Source organism: Lissotriton helveticus, chromosome 12, assembly GCF_964261635.1.
Source record: "Lissotriton helveticus chromosome 12, aLisHel1.1, whole genome shotgun sequence".
In the NCBI taxonomy this organism is placed as follows: Eukaryota; Metazoa; Chordata; class Amphibia; order Caudata; family Salamandridae; genus Lissotriton; species Lissotriton helveticus.
The window spans coordinates 46,031,531-46,054,732 of NC_136073.1; the positions used below are offsets into that span (position 1 = coordinate 46,031,531).

The 23,202-nt window shown below is 50.6% G+C and overlaps 1 protein-coding gene across 1 annotated transcript; it reads right to left on the reverse strand.

Moving 5' to 3' along the window:
• Positions 1-1,301: 1,301 nt before the first annotated feature.
• Positions 1,302-18,974, reverse strand: CLDN7 (claudin 7). Its single transcript, XM_078670919.1, has 4 exons — positions 18,619-18,974; positions 5,164-5,328; positions 4,188-4,272; positions 1,302-2,496 (listed from the first exon to the last, which is right to left on the reverse strand). The coding sequence occupies exons 1-4, from the start codon at positions 18,839-18,841 to the stop codon at positions 2,331-2,333; spliced, it is 639 nt and encodes a 212-aa protein (XP_078527045.1). The 5' UTR covers positions 18,842-18,974; the 3' UTR covers positions 1,302-2,330.
• Between the last annotated feature and the right edge of the window lie 4,228 nt (positions 18,975-23,202).

Here is a 23,202-nt window from a genome sequence, read left to right on the forward strand (position 1 = left end):
GTGTAACCGAGACCTAAAAAAGTTAGTTTCAACTGAACAGAGTGAAAGCTGTAGATTCTGCAACTCACTAGAGGCCATTTTCGAACGATTAGTATCCAATCTCCTGCATGCACAGAACAGATGTGAAACTGAAGGATAGGCAATGACTATATTTGTTTTGTGAAAATTTACTGTCAGTTTGTGGGTCAGTCATTTGTTGCCATGAATCAACCTTGCAAGATTAAGCAATTGACCAAGAAAGGCAAACCGGTTAACAAAAAGGGTTGTCTTGCAAGCAAAGTGTTTTTTTTTTTTTTAAACAAAGTTTTTTCCTCTCAATCGGTTTACAAATTACTTAGAAAAAACATGAATTGTTTTAGGATCTAGACAATTTATATTTGTTAGAAAAAGATACCCATAAAGTTAATTTAAGTGAACCTGCTGTTTAGAGAGGATTGCAAGATAAATACTGATAGTAGCAGGAGAACCTTATCACTGGATACACGTTTAGATCCATCACACACTCGTGAGTCCAAGTAAGACGTGATGCTACTAGGGGAATGTACTGAAGTGAATCAAGGAAGCCAGAGAAGAGCGCACTGTACTCTTTTCTACTAGGGATCACTGGACAGAGCAAGGAATAAAAAGGCAGACATCTCCCAGTACAGGTGTTTGTTCCGGGTACCTGCAAGAGCGCTCATGGTTTGTGTAGGTGAATGCATGAACGCTTAGATGGCTTCTGCGCTTCAGTGCCTTTGGGCTGTGTGCATCCCAGCCGTCATCTGTCTGCACTACACAAGCCAAGCAGACTGTCTGGCAACACTAGTATTTTTTAATTCGGTAGGTATCGCTCGGAATAGTAGAGTGTTATCAGGCCGAAGTCCTGTGGTTTGAAATCTCGGTTCAGCATTAAGGCAACAGAGCTTTTGGCGGAGGCCTGGTTGTATTGTACTTACATTTGTATGGCGCACTTGTGTGTAGTATCCGGTCCAAGTTAAAGTTATACCATTTGACCATCTATTCAGCCAGTGGAATGTTGCAGTGATGATGCGCTTAGGAATGTTGGGAGCCTGTGAGGAGAAGTCACAGTTGAGAAAGGGCTGATCAGCATGCTGGCGGAGCCACATATCCTGTAACTTACAGTGAATCATGTTGAACTACATCAACCTGCGTGGACATTGTTACTACATTGTGCTCGACAATGCAGCTTAACGAACTGTAATAAATAGCAATGTGAACTTGAAACAGCAAGCGAAGATCAGGATTAAGACATAGGAACGCAAGATACCAGAAAATTGGACAAATAAAGCAAGAAACTCAAGTATTCCAAAAAAGTTTTATTACTTATATACAAAAATTCAAAAAAAATGTCCCAATGATACAGCACAATAAAAACTAAATTCAAGGCTTAAATATCTGTTTTTACACAACTATTTGTTTATCTAAAACATCACTCCCGAGACAAAACAGCCCTTCTAAGATGAACTAAGCCAGGCTTCCAATGGCCGGCTTACACTACACATGGTCTACAGGTCTGCGGCAGGCAAGAATGAAGATGCGGTTATGTCCATGCCTCGTCTACAGAAGGGTACCACCAGATAATGTTAACAGATGTCTGCCAGGTCTGAAAATGCAGGGGTAGGTGGAAGGCAGCTGCCAGGGGTAGGCATTTATGGTTCAGTGATCAGGACACTGTGGCAACCCTGTTGTCACGCTGGGGACTAATGGGTCCCGCAACCGTATCCGTGATACTACAGTCACTTCAAACTGAGCAACACCCCCACAGGTGTCATAACATACTCACATGGCATTTTAAGAACCCTCCCAGCCCAAGTTTTAATAAAATCAGCTTTCCAAGAACCATGCGGTCCGCAACACAATTGCTTATCATGTGAACCCACACCCCTTACACACAGTGACAAAGGATGTTCAACCGAGCCTCCAATCAGTGACCTCATCCCAAACTGGACATGCTTGCGCCTCCAGCCAGGGACCTTCCCCAGACATTCTTTTGCATTCAATCTCTATAGCAAGGAGTATGGGGCCTGTGGTGCTCTTCGCTTACGTGTGGCTCAGATGCTTGAAGGACTGAAGACAACTTAAAATGGGACATAGTTAATGAGCAGTAAAAGAGGCACTCCAGAACCAAGGCACTTTGGGAGGTTAAGGCGATGCAGTGTGTGCCACAGGAGACCTGCACCCCTTGACCAGTTCACAATGAATGGCTCCATCTGCTTGCCGGATACAAAAATGACTTAATTCAGTTTGTGCCAACTGATCAGTTCTGCAGAGTTCAAGAGCAGCTGGCATTTGGTCACTGGTTGTGTTTGAGGATTGCTGCCTGGCGTATCTTATACGTACTCCCTGCCGCCAGCACTGGAGGCGGCCTTCGATTTGGGGTACTTGCGGCCCTTCGACCCAGTCTTCCTTGGGCAAGAGCAAGCGAGCAGAGCACCGCCGAGGACCACCAGCAACGACCCCGCCCAGCCAATGAAGATTGCAGATCCAAACTCATACCTGCAAAGAGGAAGCATCATGAGTTAAGATAGTGAGACACAAACAGCAGAAGTGTAAAGTGGTGAGAGGCCTTGGACCACAAAAGCACACAATTTAAAGGCCAACAACGTATTATAAAACAGGGCTGCTCCAACGCAAAAAAAAAAAAATAGTAATGTCCTGACAAGTGCTAAGAACAAATACTCTTCTTCTGGAAACCATGATGGTCAGCTAAGGTGACAGACTACCCACCGCTTTACCCTTGCTAGCTCTGGTACTGTCCTTAGTACCCCTCGTCTGACACCAAGGTAATACTATTAGACACTAACCTCCAACACATCACGATTTACCACTCAATATCAGCTTCAAATATCCTTAGAAATTCAATTTTCCTCCAAACATCAGCTTACGGGTTTTGAAAATACACTTTTTGCCTCAAATATATGCTTTTCAATCTGGATATACGTGTATCATCCAATGGGTGAAAGCTACTAATTTAGCAGGCTGGGCTGCACACAGGAGAGATCCTTACAGGTAGCTGAAGAGCAACCAATAGCTTGCGAGCTACTCATTGGAGAAGCCTGGTATACGGAAAGTTATATGGGACCGGCTTCATTAATTGACTCTGGGGCTAGTGAAAAGGGCAAGTTAGAGTACAAGCAGCCCTTCCAGGCAATGTTACACACCATTAGAGAGCCATCTTGGTTGCATTAGGAAACTCATTGTCACTACAGTGTGCAGCTTCCTGGGCAATTTGGCTTTCACCATAAAAACAAGAACAAGGTCTGTAATATTTTTTTCCAAATTAGAATAGAGAATCACTTTTGGTCAAGCAACCCGTGCTCTGGAAACTAAGCATTGGGGGTACTGAAAGTCTGTTGTGTGGTTAAGCTAGGTAGTGGGGGGGGGGGGTAGGGTTGCGCTGCACGTGAATTTACAGGATGCAGCTCCCAGGTCAAACGGAAACACGTGGTATGCAATTGTTCAGATGGGGGAAGTTACCATGGCCACATGGATCAGACCAAGCAGGGGCAGCTTCCCTTGCACGAAGGAGGGAAGGACAAGGTATGTGGGATGTGCCAAGAAGCAGGGGCGGCTTCGTTGCTAAGGCAAGAGCATTGCCCCACTAAGTGCAAAGAGAAAAGGAAAACACAACGTTATATTATCCTTTTCTTCTTCAGAAAGGATCCAGCCTGGTTGGGGAGGGGCAGGGCTTTTTATAACCTCGGAGAGGGAGGAGGAAGTGGTTCCTGCTGCACCTTAAGTGTGCATGACTGTTTGGCTATCCGTCTTGGGCCGGCATGTGAACTTTGCATGTTTTCCACTAACAGTATTTTACAGCCTGGATGGAGAACATGCCCAGCCTCCCAGTCCCCATCCGAGTGCAAACCACAGCACTCAGACTAATGAACGCTGCTGTAATGCAGCCCGGTGATGGACGTAGGGAGCCTGGGTGCTTCCTGTGCCAGAGATGTGGCAGCTGGCGAAAAGGCAAGTATTTTTTCTGAACCCCACCCCGCTGCTCCCAACCAGCCGCCACTGAAGAGGTAGTAAGAACCCTCCTTATTCCCCAAGCGTCTTGTGACCCGGAGGTATCCCAATGGATGGGGTTAGCCTTAGCTCACATCTCAGAAGAAAGCCCTACAGCACAATACTGGATCCAACCCGCAGCCCTGCAGTGCAGGAGACCTCTGTAGCATAGCCGCACTTACTTGGTGTTGACCGGGGTGAAGGGGTTGTAGAAGTCCTGCACGATCTTGTTGCCGTACCATGAACACGCAACGAGAGCAGCCAGACCTGTAGAGGAAGAGAAACAAACCAGGTTATGGACCAGTGAAGCAGACATTGCCATTTAGAATTGGGGGAGGGGGTAGGAAGCTTAGAGGGTGCAAGTCAGTTCCATGCATGAGCGGCTTATCCAGCCCATGTTTCCCTCACTGCAAGCTGGGACGTGTAGTAATCAAACCAGCACTACAAGTACGAGAATCCTGGACTGGGAGTACCTTCCGCATGGAATGGAGAACCAGGAGAGCTCTGGCTTCAGGAAAGCGGCTTCAGTTGAGGACTTTGCATCAAACTATGCTCCCAGTCACAACACAGGTTCAAAACCGGAACTCAGGTAATGCGATATACAGAAACAAGGAGACGAGAGAACAATTTATATAGTGCTTTCAGATTAATGGAATCCTGACTGAAGAGGCGCTAGCAGTCGGGGTACCACGTGAGTGGACGGCATTCCCCCCCCTCTTATTTTACCAGGGGGACACAGTCCCCCCTACCAAACAGCTGGACTTCACTCTTTGGCCTCTCTGGAGGAGCTTGGCACCGTTCATGATGTCACTTCCTGTCGTGATGTCACTTCCGGTGACTGTCCCCCCCCCCCCCCCCACTTCTTTTTTTACGACTTGCCCTGGGCGCTAGTACTTGTAGTGCTCATTTCACGAGTCTTGGAAGGATGAAAAGGCAGAGTATTGGAATTTTAGCTCAAGGTTACAGCTGTGGAAGTACTTCCGGGGCACACGCCGCTTATAGCAGTCCGCTTCTGCCATTCAAAGCCTCCATCAATGCCCACCCCGGGCTAGACCAGGGTGCCTGGGCATTGGGAGGGGTACTCAAACCATGGGATGTGGGTCACATTGTTCACTGCTGCACCAGGTCATCTCACATTAAGGTGGATCCAAGACTCACCTCCCAGCAGGAAGACTATGCCACCGACCATGGCAATGCGCGCCTTCTTCACCTTGTCGTCTCCGCCACACTTGGTGCATTTCATGCCGACGGTGGAGATGCCGATGCCCACGGCGGACACCACAATGGAAACCACCATCAGCGCTCGCGTGGCCTGTAGAGAAGCTGTGGAGAAACAATGGGACAGTCAGCTCCCAAATACAGGTGAAACCCCAGAGCAGCCCCCCAAATACAGTCAACACCCCAAAGCAAGGCCGCCAGGACCAGACAATCCCAAATACAGGTGAAACCCCAGAGCAGCCCCCAAATACAGTCAACACCCCAAAGCAAGGCCGCCAGGACCAGACAATCCCAAATACAGGTGAAACCCCAGAGCAGCCCCCAAATACAGGCAACACCCCAGAGCAGGGCCCCCAGAGCCCAAAATAAATGCGACACCCCAGAGTAGGGCTCCCAGGCAAGTGCAGATTCTGGTTCACGAGGACACTGGAAACCATAAAATTCAAGACGAAGACCAAGTGAACCAGAGTACGCCACAGAAAGGTACCCCAATACACCAGCCACACCCAGTGCTTAGTTTGTAAAACATTAAGTGCCAGGGCTCTGGCCAGGAGGCCACTGCAGCTTGAACCACCCATCACCAGTCATCACTGCCAACACAACTTCTAACCATCTATCTAGCATGTAAATGCGATAGTTCAGAATATTCCAGGTCCCCAAAGCTAAAGAAATGGCTGGGGACGCAGGTATTCGTAATTTATTTATGTATATTGTTTTCCAAAGCAACCGTTATACAGCTCATCTTGAAATTACATGAGCAGCACCACCTTGTGGCAGACTGCTCTAAGTGTGGTGCTAACAATTAGGTGCCAGTGCTCAGCACTGGAAAGCTCTGGCTCAAATTAAGCACTGGCCCACACCCCAACCAAGTCACAACATTCCTGTAGGAGACTCTCCAACACTGAAGGCTTAGAGTCTGGGCGCCAGAAGGAACGCTGGTTCCAAACACCTTCCAGCTTTTGTACTTTGGGGAAAAACTGCAGCCTCAGACCAGGCACTGGGAGCCCTGGCAGCAAACTCGGAGGCCCGGCAGACACCACATATTGCGGTTATGAGGGCGGAGTAAATCAGGTGCCCGTTCCGCCTCATACACAAAATCTAAACCCCAAAGCACACATCTTTTGTGTAACAGACATTCTAGAGGAATGGACTGTCTGCGGAGGGGTCTACTCCTGCACTCACAGCACCAGGGCGTCTTTACTCCTGCACTCACAGCACCAGGGCGCCTTTACTCCTGCACTCACAGCACCAGGGCGCCTTTACTCCTGCACTCACAGCACCAGGGCGCCTTTACTCCTGCACTCACAGCACCAGGGCGCCTTTACTCCTGCACTCACAGCACCAGGGCGCCTTTACTCCTGCACTCACAGCACCAGGGCGCCTTTACTCCTGCACTCACAGCACCAGGGCGTCTTTACTCCTGCACTCACAGCACCAGGATGCTTGTCCATAGAATTTGCTGCGAGTGCCACAAAGCATGTACAGACAATGTCAGCAGCCCAGACGTGCAACATAGCCGCCAAGGTTTCAAATTGCTTATGTGTGACGTTTTCATAATTTCAGTGTAACTATGAGTGACATCCAACGATTATGAGTGACGCTCTCACAAACAGTATAATGTCATCCACACTTGGTAGTCGCATGGCACAGCCTAGATGGGACACCGGTTGCCGGGCGGAACGCCAGAGAAGCAATACATTAAACAGATTCCCTACCTGACCCAGCCTGCACCAACCCAGACTAGGGCTCCTGGCTTCTCCCTGGCTTGCAATTAATCAAATGAATGGCATGATTAGATCATGATCCATTGACAGACTGTCCAGGCTCTCTGCCATGTGTGACCTGAGGCAGACTACAGGATGTCAGAGGGGCCCCAGCGTGGATCAGGATCTCAGCAGCTTACTCGCTAAACTGAGGCCTCAGCAGCAGCTGCAACTTTAAAGCTCATCACGGCGAGTCATGCGGTCTCAAAAGTAAATTAAATTATTAGGAGGCTATTGTACAAGGTAATCAGTAAACCAGACAGTTCTGGTCAGTAGGTCACATCTCAACCCGCCTTCTCCTTTTCCCTGTACAGTTCTCCACTCAGACCAAATTTGGGAATGTATCTAGAACCCTTCTTTTTGTGTGGCTGGACATTCACATCTGTTTTTTTTTTTTACATTAATTAGGCACTTGTTTTGGTCTTCAAATCTCTGAAGTTCATTTGGCTTAGTTACGAGTTTGTGATAGCAGGATATTTCCAGGTCTTACTATATTAAGAATCCTATACCTCCGGGCAAACCACAGCACCGAGACCGCCCTGATCACAGCCACCGATGACATCCGGGCCCTGCTCGACAGAGAAACAGCGGCCCTCATCCTCCTAGACCTCTCCGCGGCCTTCGACACTGTCTGCCACCGTACCCTAGTACAGCGCCTCAGCAACGTCGGAGTCCAGGAGAAGGCACTGGAGTGGATCATCTCCTTCCTCGCCGGAAGAACACAGAGAGTCCGCCTCCCCCCGTTCAGATCGGAAGCCACCGAAGTCATCTGCGGCGTCCCTCAAGGCTCCTCGCTCAGTCCAACCCTCTTCAACGTCTACATGGGCCCCCTTGCAGACATCGCACGCCAGCACAACCTCAACATCATCTCCTACGCCGACGACACCCAGCTGATCCTCTCCCTCACCAACGACCCCGCCACCGCCAGAGACAACCTACACGAAGGGATGAAAGAGGTAGCCGAATGGATGAAGAACAGCCGCCTGAAACTGAACTCGGACAAGACGGAAGTCCTCATCCTGGGATCCTCACCCTCCGCCTGGGACGACTCCTGATGGCCCCCAGCCCTGGGTACCACACCCAAGCCAACCGACCACGCACGCAACCTGGGCTTCATCCTGGACTCCTCCCTCTCCATGACCAGACAAGTCAACGCCGTCTCCTCGTCGTGCTTCAACATCCTGCGCATGCTACGTAAGATCTTCCGGTGGATCCCCACCGAGACCAGGAAGACGGTCACCCAGGCCCTCGTCACCAGCCGTCTGGACTACGGCAACTCCCTCTACGCCGGTACCACCGCCAAACTCCAGAATAGGCTCCAGCAGATCCAGAACGCCTCAGCATGTCTCATCCTGGACATCCCCCGTCGCAGCCACATCTCCGGACACCTGAGACCTGCACTGGCTCCCGGTCAACAAGAGAATCACCTTCCGACTCCTCGCCCACGCACACAAAGCCCTACACAACCAAGGCCCGGGATACCTCAACAGCCGCCTCAACTTCTACGCTCCCAAACGCCAGCTGCGATCGACCGGCCACGCCCTCGCCGCCGTCCCCCGCATCCGAAGAGCCACCACAGGAGGACGGTCCTTCTCCTACCTCGCCGCCAAGACATGGAACTCCCTCCCGACCCACCTCCGCCGGACCCAGGACCACCTCGCCTTCAGGAAGCAACTCAAGACCTGGCTGTTCGAGCAGTAGCGGACCCCCCCCCCCTAGCGCCTTGAGACCCTTCGGGTGAGTAGTGCGCTATAAAAATGCTGTGATTGATTGTTGTACACTAGCGCTATCTTGTGGCCTTTGAAAACAGATACTCAGGGCTATGCTTGTATGCTCCTTCCCAGTAAAGTGAGAAACTGAGCCTATATTGGTTTATCGCACGCACTTCAGGACAATGCCGGAGATTGTCACGCAAAAGAACTTGCGTGACAATCTCCGGCATTGCAGTAAAGCGGGAAAATTACCAGCAATGCATTATTCTAACGCGAGAAGCGTAAAGTGCAGGCTATGAGCGGTGGAACGGGACCAGGCAGTGCTCGAGGCACCTGGGGATGTGGAGGGAACGCAGGAACTTGGTGGTGCTGCTCACCGGTGTAGGACAGAGCGCTCCAGTGAGTGATCCCTCCTCCACTCCAAGTAGCAGCCAAGGCCCGTGCAAATGAAGCCAGACTGAAAGAGAGTGGCCTGAGGGAAGAGTTGGGGTAAGCAGGCCCACACTGAGCACCTGGTGGCGCCCCCTCTGGCCTTGCAATATGCATGAGGCATATTCATTTCAAACATGCCATGGGCAAGGGACGTGTGCCTCTCCCATGACATCACCGGTGTGCTGGCCCTCACCATGCTTAAATGGTGTGCGCAGGAATATAGAAAAATGTCCAGGAATTCTCTGCGAATCTCCAAAGTTTCTTTATTGCTCAAATATAAAGAGTTCACAGAAAAAACAGTAAATTTCAGCCAACGAGTTTCGTTCTCATGGAAAACTTCATCAGGGCTTCATTCACAAAACAGGAAACTGGTAGAGGTGCAGGAAGGGTGGTCCACCGTCCGGGTTTTTTTTCTTGCTGCCGAGGGGTCAAGGAGTTGAAACTACAAGGTAAACAGGTCAGCCGCGCCCCTTTTACCCTGGTCCTTCTGCTGCCACCAAGAGCCTCAGTGGAACCCAGGAGTACTTCCCACTTATGACTGACGTCTTTAGTATCCAATCAGTGCCGAGGGACTGAGGCTGAAGACTTAGAGACATCTGAAGACGTTTCATGCTCATTAGGTCGAGGTTAGGAAGGGACGGGAATTAGCAACAGTAAAAGGGTGCCAGGGCGAGGGGCTGGATAGGGACTTCCACTCAACGACTGGTTCGCCGTGGGTGCATGCAGAATAGTACCCTTTCACCCCAGTGCCAATGCACTCGTGGCTACATCCCCAAAATATGTTTAGGAGAATAGTGTATGGTCTCCCTGTGGATGAACAGGAAGAGACGGTGGACACCAGTTTGGGTGGAGTAAGAAACTTTACAGAGGGCGGCTGTGACCGCCAGATGTGACCATGAAACCAATGGCAGTCAGATTAGATTTTTGCGTGGAGGGGCTTGGTACATGGCACGAGTTTGCAAAGCAGGAGGTGCAATAATCATACACCGCCCTCCTTCCCTTTAAATCTGTATTTACAAGAGTGACTGGAGCCAGACCAAACTGCCACAGATTCTATGGAGTGCCTGCAATGTGGCGCTGGTTCCAAGTCAACCTGATGGGAACCCCTGCCCAATCACTAACCCCAAAAATCAGAAACCAGGGTCTACTGGTGGTGGGCAAGCAGGCTCCCTTGCAGTGCTTAATTCGAGCCGGAGTTTGCAGTGCAAGGCACTGACACTTATTTCTGAATACCAAGATGTATTTGAGAGCTCACCACATGGTGGCGCTGTGTGTATATTTGTCTGTGTTCATGACTGGGAATTGCACTAGTTTATATCCTTAATTTTTGTTTTTTTTAAAGTGAGAAATCTAGCTCCTCCAGGCCTTTTCTACAGTTTGGGATTACTTGGAAAAGTCCAAAATGTCACTCGACTATTATTAAAACTGGCATTGGGGCAGGTGCCTCGAGTGATGCCAACGGCAGTGGACCCCTGCCACTTTATTTTTACGCAAAAAATGCACTGCCACTTGGATCCACACCCAATTGCCCATGCCTCCTGCAGAGATCTGGAGACAGAAGAGAAGCAACTGGACACACAGAAAGCAGTGATTGACAGGTCAGTCTCAGAGCCACCGAGCCCAGCATCAGGGGGCGGGATTGAGGCCAGATTCCAGCAGACAGAGGTAATATTGGTATCACCAATAAGCAGTCTACGCTTTACAAGTATAGGAGTCCTTTATTTTTTTCACCTTGCGCAACCAATAAGTGTGCCCAGTAAGGGCACAGATGGGTCATGCTGTCACATAAGATTTCCTCCCAGCATGCTCACCAGGTCACGTTGAAGGGCGTGGGACCCAGAGCCCTGTGGGAGACAAACACCACAACATCTGGGGCCAGCAGGGATGGGCGGTGTCGGTGTACTCTTTACACTGCAGGTTAGTCCACAAAGCATTTACCCCACTTCTTTTGGAGTAAACTAGTTTATCGAGGTAAACATGGGTAAGTAGTATTCTACGGTTACAGAGTTGGTAAATGGCGATTATAGGATTATGGGAGGGGAAAAGGGTCTGTTATGCTTCAGGGGTAGACCGAAGTAAATGGAGGTATTTAATTTTATAAGGAGGTTTGAGGCTACCGGAGGGTGAGGGAGGCGAGTTAGGTAGTAACACGCCTCTCCCAAAATACATACTACATCTAAAATAAAAAAAAAAAAAAAAAAATAAAAAATAAAGTGAGGAGTTCTCCGGCTTTGGGTTGGTGGAGGCATTCACCCACCCGTTCCAAAGCCCCCACAGCCTCTCCCCGTACGGATGTCGCATCATTAACCAGCCGAACACTTGTTAATAGCTGCGTCATTCACAAGGTCCTTAACGTGGACTTTTTATATCACACACTAGGGCAGTTCATTATTTGCCATAATTTAGACCAATCACTTGTGTACACATAATTAAGACGTATTTGGGAGCCGGACTTCATCCGTGTTATTGCCGCGTCACCAGGCCTTACAAGACCCCGTCAATCACTCATTTGTAAAGCGCGGCTTGTCACCCACGAGGGCATCCAGGCGCTACGATCACCATTGCACCGGATCCACCCTGCTCAGGGCGCACGCTCGTTATTCAGGACACGCCTGGCACCGAGACAGTGATTCGCCAGTAAAGTCAGCCTCGGGGTCCATGCACCTGCTGCAGAGGGGCGCAGACTCTGGGTCACGGACTGGGGCTGACCACACGCCACACCCACGGGCCTGGGAATGGCCGTGAAGTGGTGGGAGCGCATAGTTTCGGTGCAGTGAACTGTACATAGAGGAGAACTGTGGGTGTCGTCTTTCACCAGAGAACATGGCGGCGAGAGCCCTCGCGGCACACCTGGTGACGTCACCGCCGGGAGAGGCGGGGGATTCAAACCCACCAATGAGCGGCCGCCGAGCAGGTGAGGCCAGAACCGGCTGCAGCCGGAGTCTGCAGTCACCCCCGCCCAGGCCTCAGGGGGAGAGCCCGGGACAAAGGCCGGGGGTATCACTGGCACCGCGGGGGCCGGGCTCCGAGGCCTGCTGGGCCAAGAGGCCGCCTGCCAGGCCCAGACCAAGGGCCCCCAGGGGGCGGGAGGGGCAGGGCTTCCATGCACAGGGTAAGGGCGATGACGAGGGCAGCCACGGCTGCAAACCGGAAGGCGGGCCCATGCAAGGAGGCCCCAGTTTCAAACAGGGAACTTGAGTTACTGTTTCCCAGGGCCACGCAACTTAACGAGCTTTAAACCAGCAGCAGGACGCGGAAGTATTTGCTCATATTCACACCTGCCTCGGCGCTGTTCCTGTTGCACCAGCAAATTAAATACTAGGGGGTCTGTTAAAAGGCCCTTGCGCCACTTTTAACATGGGGGAAAAGTGAGGCAAGTGTGGCTCAAGGGGCTTGTAAACCAGCCCCTAGCTGTTTAACAGACTCTGGCTTGGTATTTTATCAACTGTTCCCGGTATTACCATATTTCGACATTTTTGGCTTTCATTGGGCGATTAAATTTATAGACAATGACTGCTCATTGTTAATATTTTGAAACTACATTTCAATGTTTAATCCCACTGCAAGTGTGGTGGTTTTGATTAGGTCATAAGAAGTCACTTGTGTGCATCACTGCCACGCAGTACATTCACACGAACACATTAGCATCATCGAATTACTACATGCATATCTGCATCAGATTAATATTTCACTACGAATCCTCAGTTTTTTAATTGAATGCCCGTCAATCTGCAGGCGAGTCATGAATGAGTGAACCGAGTATCACTCAAGCCAGCCCCCATAAAAAAAATTTAAAAAAAACCCAGAAAAATATAGATAACTTTCTGGCTCTATCTTTAAAAAACAATGAAAATAGGGCTTGCCTTTCTTAAATACACACCCTAAAACAAACTAAATCCAGCTAGCCCAAGCCAGGTCATCCCATACAGATAATCTTCCAAAGCAGCAGAAGAAACCAAAAGACCCATCATATTAATGTCTATGGACAGGTGACAAGCTGCTGAGCACTAGAAGGATAAAGAGCCTAACGCCCACTTCTCCATGGACCAGAGAAGTAAGTATCCACCTACCAAAGTCCCAATGCCGACGCCTTCACAAACACGTAAAAAATTGACGCTAACACAGGACCAGGTAAGACACTAAAATTGTGTGAGTCACACGATATTCGGCCCTGTACCGAGAAATGCAAAGAGAAGCCATGTTCCTTGCATTACTTTAGCACCAATCCTTTATGGGTTCTGGAGTAGCGTGCTACTGGCGAAAAAGCGCTTCAACACCCCATCAAGGGTAGCAAGAGCTATATAATGGCAAACCTTTTTTCCTCCACTATCCTGCTCAATCCAAACAACTGGCCAAAATATCCGCCACTCAAATTACTTTCATATTGCACTATACTAATTCAACACTAATCCTTTATGGGTTCTGGAGTAGTGTACTACTAGTCAAAAAAGAGCTTTGATGCCTCGTCAGGAGTAGTAAGTGCTATATAAAAGCAAATATAAATCCATGTCAAAAGGAGGCACTGTTTGACCCCGTCGATTATAGAGTTTGTTAACTTGGATGTTAACATTGTCACCAGTGTTAGCGAGAAGGAAACAAAAAGTGGGGGGAGGCATATTAGGAAGCGCAGCCATACGCCACAAGGGGCTACTGACCAATCCAGGGAGTGACGGGGTTGTCATTTGAGGTCCACCACCCAGATCACAGTAGGGGACGAAGATTGAGCTGTGATCAACAGTTCAATGGTTCGCAGCCAGAAGCGTCCAGTACTCTGTTCCCCAAAACCACCCAGTTATGAACTGTCAAGTACAGGAAATCGTTCCCTAAATATTAGAACATGATTGTAGGACCACCCTTGCATGGAGAATGCTGGCCATCACCGCTATGTGCCCATCACGGGCACTGCACGGTGTATTACTGTACGGACTTCACTGATCTTACCCTTTCTTTTTTTACTCCGAACACTTAACAAATTTTCTACACAAGCACAATTACTTGAATTATTAAAAAATGAGTCTACCTGCCCTAAAGGTGGCAAGAGGCAGAGATCACCATGGACCAATTTTTCTCATGGTGCTTCTGCGGCACACTTGCAACTTTTTCATTGACAGGCACCTTCTGGCATTTGTCGTCAATATACTCCAGTTTAAAATTCAAACCGCTGAGGCAGCCGCTGGAATGTATGGACACCCTGCTCATGGAAACCTGTGGTCGGCGTTGACACAAATGTTGCAGCATTCAACTGAAGATGCACCTTGAATGCCCAGGCCCACGTACGCGGCTATCTTGGGATCTAGGCGAGGTCCCACCTACTAAGCCTAGAGGCCAAGGCCATTTACCTGCAATTTGGGCTCTAACCCAGTCTTCTGAGCTCAACACAACAAGAGTAGGAACACCGCCTGGTACTCTGCTACCACCATCTTCTAAACTTGAAGTTGGACACTGGTCCAGCCAACTCTTCACAAAAGCCACAAATCGGGCCATGGTGCCTTGAGTACCAACACAAGCCCAGCACACCTACAAGGGAGATGCACAGATGGATTAATGGAACTCAAACAGCTTAACTTGGCATTGATCCAGGCCTAGAGGTGTCTAACTGAGCAAAGTTTGCAGCAACTGTATGCGCAACAGCCTAAGTGTCCTAAAAAAGTTCTATATATTTGTGCCATTTAAATGGGTTCCATTTTAGTGCTGCTTCCGTCTCTGGGCTGGTCTATCCGGTTCTGTTGCGTGACTGTGCATGAGCTGGCTCCAGCCCCAGGATTCACCCAGGGCGTGGCAGCCTGTCTGAGCCATCCTTCCAACACCTTGCTTGGATTCCCCCCAAGGGCAAAGGCCGTGCACAGTCCCACAATCAGTACAGCTGTGCACTTAGTGTACAGTGTTCAGCGCAAAGCGTCTGCGCAGTCCACACCCAGCCAAGGCTCCGTTACAAGTACTCAATTCTTAAATACACCCACCCATTAGAACAGGTGATAAAACCAACAAAAGTGTACATTTGTTTTCCAGGTACAAAAAAAAAAAAAAAAAAAAGCCAGGACTGTTCCTTTTTAAATGAAACCAGCATCGGGCAAAGCCCCCCCATCAAACACGGGCCAAGATAACTGCACCAAGGCCCAGCCCGCTATTGGCAGCCATTTCAGCATGTATATATATATATATGTATATATATATATATATATATATATATATATATATATATATATATATATATATATATATATATATATATATATATATATATATATATATATATATATATATATATATAAAAAAACAACCACTAGTATATGTAGTAGACCGTTATACTATCTACCATTCCTATGTGATTCTTAGAGTATATCGATTTGTATATCTTCCCTGTGACTTTACAACTTCTACATTTGCATTTTTTTCTCCTGTTTGTATCCTTTATGTAACTCATGTAATCCTAAATCCTTATGTATTGCAACTGGTTCTTTTGTAAAGCGCTCCGACACCTTCAAGTAATGTTCGCGCTATAGAAAATCGCATTAAATAAAAATAAATAAGTGCATGTTGACGGTGTCGCGCCACTGAAGGCCTGCCAGGCGTCCCCGGATCCCACACACAGGCTCCCCGCTACCGTTACATACACAGCCGAGATAACCTGCCAGCTCTGTGACCCACAGGCGAGGATAACACGCGTTATCGCGGGGCCAATTGTGCGTCAACAATGGCGTGAAAGCCGCCACGATTAGATAAGCGCTATCTGCAGGGAGGGCAAACAGCGCATGCGCACCTGCCACAGCCTTCAATGCACAGGGCTGGAGCCAGCCAAGGGGCTCACCGCGCATGTGCAGGGGCGCGTGCCACCACAGGTGACCTCAGCACGCGCTGGACAAGGCCTGGCCCCGGGGAGCCACTGGTGAGGACAAGATGGCCGCCCAGGCCTGACATCACACCAAAACAGACCACTGTCCCTGAGCAGGTACACTGGCAGAGTGGACATCAGTGACCACCTGGGCACAGAGCCAACTGTCAGACCAAGAGGGGGGCCACCAAGCACTTGGAAATGAATGCGTAAGCATTCGCGGTCAGCGCATTACAATCCAAACCAAACAGCAATCCGGGCAGTTCCAAAATACAGAATTAGCGACGCACCCCTGCAACAATCAAATATGTTTCGGATCCATGGCCAGCTCTGAGAAAGTGACACTATTCTATAGGCCTCATGGTCAGGTGAAGGCCCCGGCGCCATTTTGTAGTGCATTGTGCCACACCCGGGCTGTTGTACAGGGTACAGTGCTGCACACCTACAAGTCGTCGAAGGAAGGGTGCTGGGACCCAGATCATGAATATACCAATGGCATGCATGCCAACATTTTAGGATAGGGACGTGGGAGATTTAAAGTAAAAATAATAATAATCAGAATGAAAATTCCCCATTGACCTCTATTGTAGAAAATGCAATTTCAGACGGTAGACAGATGAAATAAGGGCATTTTTGGTTTGAAAAAGCGGATCTATTGGAAAGTATGCAATGGTACCGCTTCTGCAACGTACAATAAAAATACAAAGGAACCTGGCAAACGTGAAAAGATGAGGAAAACGTGAATTATATGTAGTGTCAGGGCGAACTTTGAGCAAGCCAACATTTGCACCGTCTCTATGAGAGTGTGAGCACGGCAATAACCAGGATAAAACTACGGATTGAGGCTTGCTAGAGTAGCTGTGATGCAGATGCAAGTGTGAGAGACCGACATGGCCCAAGAGAACAGTGTGTTGGTGCTGGGCTAAAGTGCCAACTTGGGGACATCATGGGCTGTTGTCATTGTGGACGATCACTTATCCGAGTCATCATGGTTTGCAAGCCGGGCGCAGTAAAAGTACACTGGGACACAACCTCATCTCAAACTCCAAGGGTCTGTCCATCACCACAACTCCCACCCTGGCAGGTTTACGACAGGCTGCCACCAAGGGCAAACTCCAGGTGCGCCCCCTGCAGACCGGATATGCACAGGGTAAACAAAAGCATGGCACAGGTCACACTGAGACGATGGGTGATAACACACAAGAATCTTAGCAATGCAGCGGGGAGCAGCTTTGCAGAAACTGCAAGTCATGCCGGGGCAGGCCCGGGAGACGGAATGTGCGGGAGCCCGAGGGGCAGCGACCAGGCAGGTAACTTTGACATACATTATATGAGAAGCAGGGCACGCGGGGGGCTTAAGGACAGTTGCAAGGAGAGGGTACTTGACACAATATTCTGCCAGCCATTCAAGATTAGCGAAGGCCTTCAAACAGAGCGCGGTGTGTGTTTATTGGGATGGGCGTGTCAAAGTCCAGGTGAAATCCGACACAAACACTTCGCAATACACAACGCAAAGCGCTTCTGCCCAACTATTTAGTACACAAGACGTTTTTACGAGGGTGCGTCACCTCCCTGCACGGACCCGAGTGGTGTTCAGAGGACGTGTGTATTTTAATGGTAAATGTACACAGGGGCCCGAAGGTGATGCATTCAAATGCACTCTGCTTTAGTGGGCTGTAAATAAAGTTTACAACAAAAGGAGGAAGACAGAGTCGTCGCACAGTAAAATGGATGCCCCGGGCACCCTGTTTTCTGCCACGGAAGAGACAGGGTGGGGACAGCGCGCCTCGAGCGTACACAAGTGTTTTCAAGGCGGCTTAGAGCGCAAACAGATTTCCCCCCCCCCCCCCCGGGATACCCCCTCCCTTTGAGGAGAGGTGGTGAAGGGGGCAGGGCTGTGGGTTGGTGGGAGGGGCAGAGCAGGTATGGCCATGGATGGGAAGGGCAGATCTCCGAGTTAAAGGGTTAACGAAAGAGGCGGGGCCAGCCGAGAAGGGCTGTAAGAATAAGTGGTCAAACAGGTTCCTCCCAGCCGCCCGAGGAGAAGAGGAAATGTGACCCAGCCGCCCCCTCGGGAGAAGGGGGGAGCACAGGTGAAACTACCGAACCAGGCCTTGAATCCCTACAAGTGGGGGCCAGGTTCAGGGAAAGCGCGCAACACCAGAGGCCCGGCTAGCCACCAGCCCAACAATTACAGCCAGTCTAAAACAAAAATATATATCCACTCAAGAGCCACCGCCTCCACCCAGCCATCGACAGTCGACAAACATTAAACTTTTGCTCTCTCCAGCAACCCCCACTTCTAAAGTACGGCGAGTCACCGGCCGAGAAGCCATTCCGATGGCCTTGATTCACCAAAAAGGGGCCAACCACCCCCAGATCTGCCCCGCACACAACCCAGTGAACCCCCAACAGGCAGAGGCTCGACCCTCGTCCAAGAAATGCTAAAATGTATCCACAGAAAAACACCCGTCAAGCGACAAACTCTCGGCCTCATAAGGATGAACGTGCGCACAGCCCAGCAGCATTCCATGGACGCACCGCTCACCGAGATACCTGCGCTCGGGTCTCCAGGCACTTGGACCCCCACTTCTGCCGGCGCTGCTCCCCTGTCCCGCCCCTGGCCCCCTTCAGCCCGGCTCGGCCCGGTACTCACCGGACAGCGCCAGGATGCTGTCGTAGACCTTGCATTGCATCTGTCCCGTGCTCTGGATGGCGCAGCTCATCCAGAGCCCCTGGTAGACGGCGATGGCCGTGATGATGCTGTCCCCGGCGTACGAGCTCATCTGCCACTGGGGCAGGATGGTGGCCACGATCAGCCCGATCCAGCCCAGCAGCGCCAGCACGAAGCCCAGCATCTGCAGCCCCGAGTTGGCCATGGTTGATCCTGGCCTCGGCGGCGCTCCTCTCCCGCTCCGGCTTCTCTTCCCCCGCTCGGATCCGCCGCCCTCTTCCGCTCCGAGCCTCTGTCCGCGCGGCGCCTGCTCCCTTTCTCTTCGGAGTCTGGATTCACCTGACGCAGGTGTGGCGGGAGGGGCTCTTTATAAGCTGGGGGCGGGGCCTGCGCCGGGACACGCCCCCGGGTTCTCAGGGAAGTTTCATGACGTCGCCGACTGAAGAGCCTGGAAGGGTGAGGGATGAGTAAACAGAAACCCACAGGAGGGGTGAAACTGAGAGCGAGGAGGAAACCCCGGGGAGCCGGAGTGAGATCACCTGGACAGGTACACTGAGCGCATCCTCTACAGGTACACTGAGCTCACCTGGTCAGGTACACTGAGCTCATCCTGTGCAGGTGCACTGAGCCCATCCTGTGTAGGTACACTGAGCTCATCCTGTGCAGGAACACCGAGAATACAGGAGCCCCACAGACAAACACAGAGCTAATCTTGCGCAGGAACACCGAGATTACAGGAGCCCCACAGACAAACACAGAGCTAATCTTGCGCAGGTACACTGAGCCCATCCCGTGCAAGAGAATACAGGAGCCCCGCAGACAATCCATGAGCTCATCTTGTGCAGGTACACCGAGCTCATCATGTGCAGGTACACTGAGCTCATCCTGTGCAGGCGCACTGAGCTGATCCTGTGCTGGTGCACTGAGCTGATCCTGTGCAGCTACACTGAGCCCATCCTGTGCAGGTACACTGAGCCCATCCAGTGAAGGTACACTGAGCTCACCCCCTGTAGGTACACTGAGCTCATCCTGTGCAGGTACACTGAGCTCATCCTGTGCAGGTACACTGAGCTCATCCTGTGCAGGTGCACTGAGCTGATCCTGTGCTGGTGCACTGAGCTGATCCTGTGCAGCTACACTGAGCCCATCCTGTGCAGGTACACTGAGCCCATCCTGTGCAGGTACACTGAGCCCATCCTGTGCAGGTACACTGAGCTCACCCCCTGTACGTACACTGAGCCCATCCTGTGCAGGTACACTGAGCCCATCCTGTGCAGGTACACTGAGCTCACCCCCTGTACGTACACTGAGCTCATCCTGTGCAGCTACACTGAGCCCATCCTGTGCAGGTACACTGAGCCCATCCAGTGAAGGTACACTGAGCTCACCCCCTGTAGGTACACTGAGCTCATCCTGTGCAGGTACACTGAGCTCATCCTGTACAGATGCACTGAGCTGATCCTGTGCAGGTACTCTTAGAATACAGGAGCCCCACAGACAAACACTGAGCCCATCCTGTGGAGGTACACTGAGCTCACCCTATGCAGGTACGCTGAGCTCATCCCGTGCAGGTACGCTGAGCTCATCCCGTGCAGGTGCACTGAGCCCATCCCGTGCATGTGCACTGAGCTCATCCTGTGCAGGTACACTGAGCTCATCCCGTGTAGGTACACTGAGCTCACCTGGACAGGTACACTGAGCTCACCTGGACAAGTACACCGAGCTCATCGTGTGCAGGTACACTGAGCTTATCGTGTGCAGGTACACTGAGCTCATCGTGTGCAGGTACACTGAGCTTATCGTGTGCAGGTACACCGAGCTCATCGTGTGCAGGTACACTGAGCTTATCGTGTGCAGGTACACTGAGCTCATCGTGTGCAGGTACACCAAGAATACAGGAACCCGACAGACAAACAGTAAGCCCAACCTGTGCAGGTACACTGAGCTCATCCTGTGCAGGTACACTGAGCTCATCCTGTGCAGGTACACTGAGCTCATCCTGTGCAGGTACACTGAGCTCATCCTGTACAGGTGCACTGAGCTCATCCTGTGCAGATGCACTGAGCTCATCCTGTGCAGGTGCACTGAGCTCATCCTGTGCAGGTACACCGAGCTCACCCTGTGCAGGTGCACCGAGCCCATCCTGTGCAGGTACACTGAGCTCATCCTGTGCAGGTGCACCGAGCTCATCCTGTGCAGGTGCACTGAGCTCATCCTGTGCAGGTGCACTGAGCTCATCCTGTGCAGGTACACCGAGCTCACCCTGTGCAGGTGCACCAAGCCCATCCTGTGCAGGTACCCTGAGCTCATCGTGTGCAGGTACACTGAGCTCATCGTGTGCAGGTACAATGAGTTCATCCCATGCATCTACACGGATGACAAATCTGCTTGGTCTGAGCGGATCAGGGATGCCCACCCCCTCCCTTACGAACACATAGCACTGTTGACCAGAGCGCGGCAAGTCGCGTCAGCCTGAGTGTACTGTGACTGGACTGTGGAGCACTGCGGCGGAGGCCCTCCATGAGGGTCGTCACCCTCCTAATGACCGGTGAGTGGGGGGCTTTAAATCGACCCATGAGTATTCAAGTGGTGGCTGGGGGGGCCCCTGCACTTTGAGAGATCGGTTTGCTCATGGGTATTGGTGGCATTCTGGGGACTTGTATGACGTGCCTGACCTTAACATGGCGGCCAGAAGCTCTTTCACAACCCTAATCCCGGTGCTACTCATCCAGATGCAGGCGTGTCACCGCTCAAGGCTCCCCTCGAGCGAAAGTCTAAAAATGGTTACCGGCTGTCTCTAACTCCAATGTCAGAATCCCTTGCCTGACCCCAAGATGGCTGCCACAGTTTTCCCTACCACCGGACTCCGACCAGACCTTGATCACATCCCCCATCGGCCTATATGGTAGCCCCAGCTCCCTCTCTGGCTTTTTTTTACTCCCACCTCCTTCTTTTACCTCTATCCTCGTAGCCTATGTAAGTATTCAAAACTGTTTTCCCTGAACATTGAGACCTGAGCAACATGGCTGATGCCCAGTGGAGTTGCTAGACAACTAATGACGAGATTGGCCCTGGTTTCCCCCTCGACCCTCACCTACCCAGCCGGACATTGGGCACAGTTCTTCCTCGTTTACCTGCTATGGTTCCTTCCTCCCCTCCTTTCCTACAAATTCTCTCAACCTCGTTGTTTGTTTACTGTACCTTACTACGCTATTGTAACTGATGTAATTTGTAACGCAATGTTCCTCTGTTATAGCGCTCTGATGCCTCCGGGTCTAGCCAGCGCTATGTAATCCTGTTTGAGGTGCCTTGTAATGCAACTATCCTATGGTTAAGCGCTCTGATACCTCCGGGTCTAGACAGCGCTATATAACCTTCTCAAATCAAATAAACTAAAAACTGTTTTTCATGAACGCTGAGACCTGAGCAACATGGCTGATGACTGTATTAATTATATATTGTCAGTTTGTGTGATGGTTTGTAATAAACACGGCCTCTTTCACCAACAGCTCTGGTCGACAAGTATTGATTCGTGGGTTTGGATGGGGGCGGGGCTGGGAGCTGGGGCCTAATGAAAGTGCACGTGTGTCACACACATGTCTGAGCGTGTACGTTTATGCACATACATGCATGCTGCGAATGACTGGGCACAGCTTCAATGCCGGATTTGGCTTGAGCAAAGTTAGTCCCGCAGCAGCTGCAGATCAGTGAATTTTCTGGTCTCACCTGGAAAGCAGGTGCCTGGGGGGCTCAGTCAGCGGGGGCCCCGGGGCAGGCTGTCTGGGAGCCACACGCATTGTGAGAAGGGGCAAAGCTGCTCTGGGGTCTAGTGGAGAATGTTTAAACAGCCTTGGAGTGTCTGCCGAAGATCACTCCTAGGGTCCCGGGCCAACAAAGGTGCTTTTAGCAGAGAGGGGCTGAGGTCCGACTCATATGTATTTTAGGGCTGGGTGGGAGCAGGGGTATCTTAAGGATTTTGGGGTCCAGGGCCAAACGTATTTTGAAGGCCCCTGTTCGAAACAGCTTTTAATGTATAATCCAATTCAGCTCTTTCATGTCCTCTTTGTCCCGGTCACTGAGTGCTCCTGCGCACTCGTTAAATGTGTTTGCATCTAATATTCAGGGTTAGTGACAATATTGTAACACAGCAGCAGCTCACTAATATTACTGCAAATAATCTCTGTGACCCCCCCCCCCCCATGTCTCATATGAGAGGTCCTATTTTGATCTAAAATACCCTTTTTATGGCTGTTGCATAAAACATAAACACAACATTTCTCTGCAAAATGTCTGTAATAGACTCACAGTGCACCCACATTAAAAATAAATGACAGGAAAACTTTACTCAAAACAATCTGTTTAAGAATGATTCAAGATCCTCAGGGAAAGATTCTATCGGACAGGGTTTGCTCTATCAGGGGCCCCTTGCAAGGCTGGGGCCCTGGGCCAGAGCTCACTTTGCTCATGCTTTAAAACGTCTCAGGGTGGGAGCCTCTGAGAGTTTGTAGGGGAGGTTAAAGGGTCTCTGCTGGATGGAAGGGGGTTGGCATCTGTGATGGCGCATGT

Bases quoted from the DNA above. Each gene is read 5' to 3' on its own strand.
- CLDN7 (XM_078670919.1), bottom strand. From the start codon at position 18,841: ATGGCCAACTCGGGGCTGCAGATGCTGGGCTTCGTGCTGGCGCTGCTG. The intron at 5,329-18,618 runs GTGAGTACCGGG...GTTTCTCCACAG, and splicing joins CAGCATCCTGGCGCTGTCCG to CTTCTCTACAGGCCACGCGA. The intron at 4,273-5,163 runs GTGAGTCTTGGA...CTTCCTCTACAG, and splicing joins CATAGTCTTCCTGCTGGGAG to GTCTGGCTGCTCTCGTTGCG.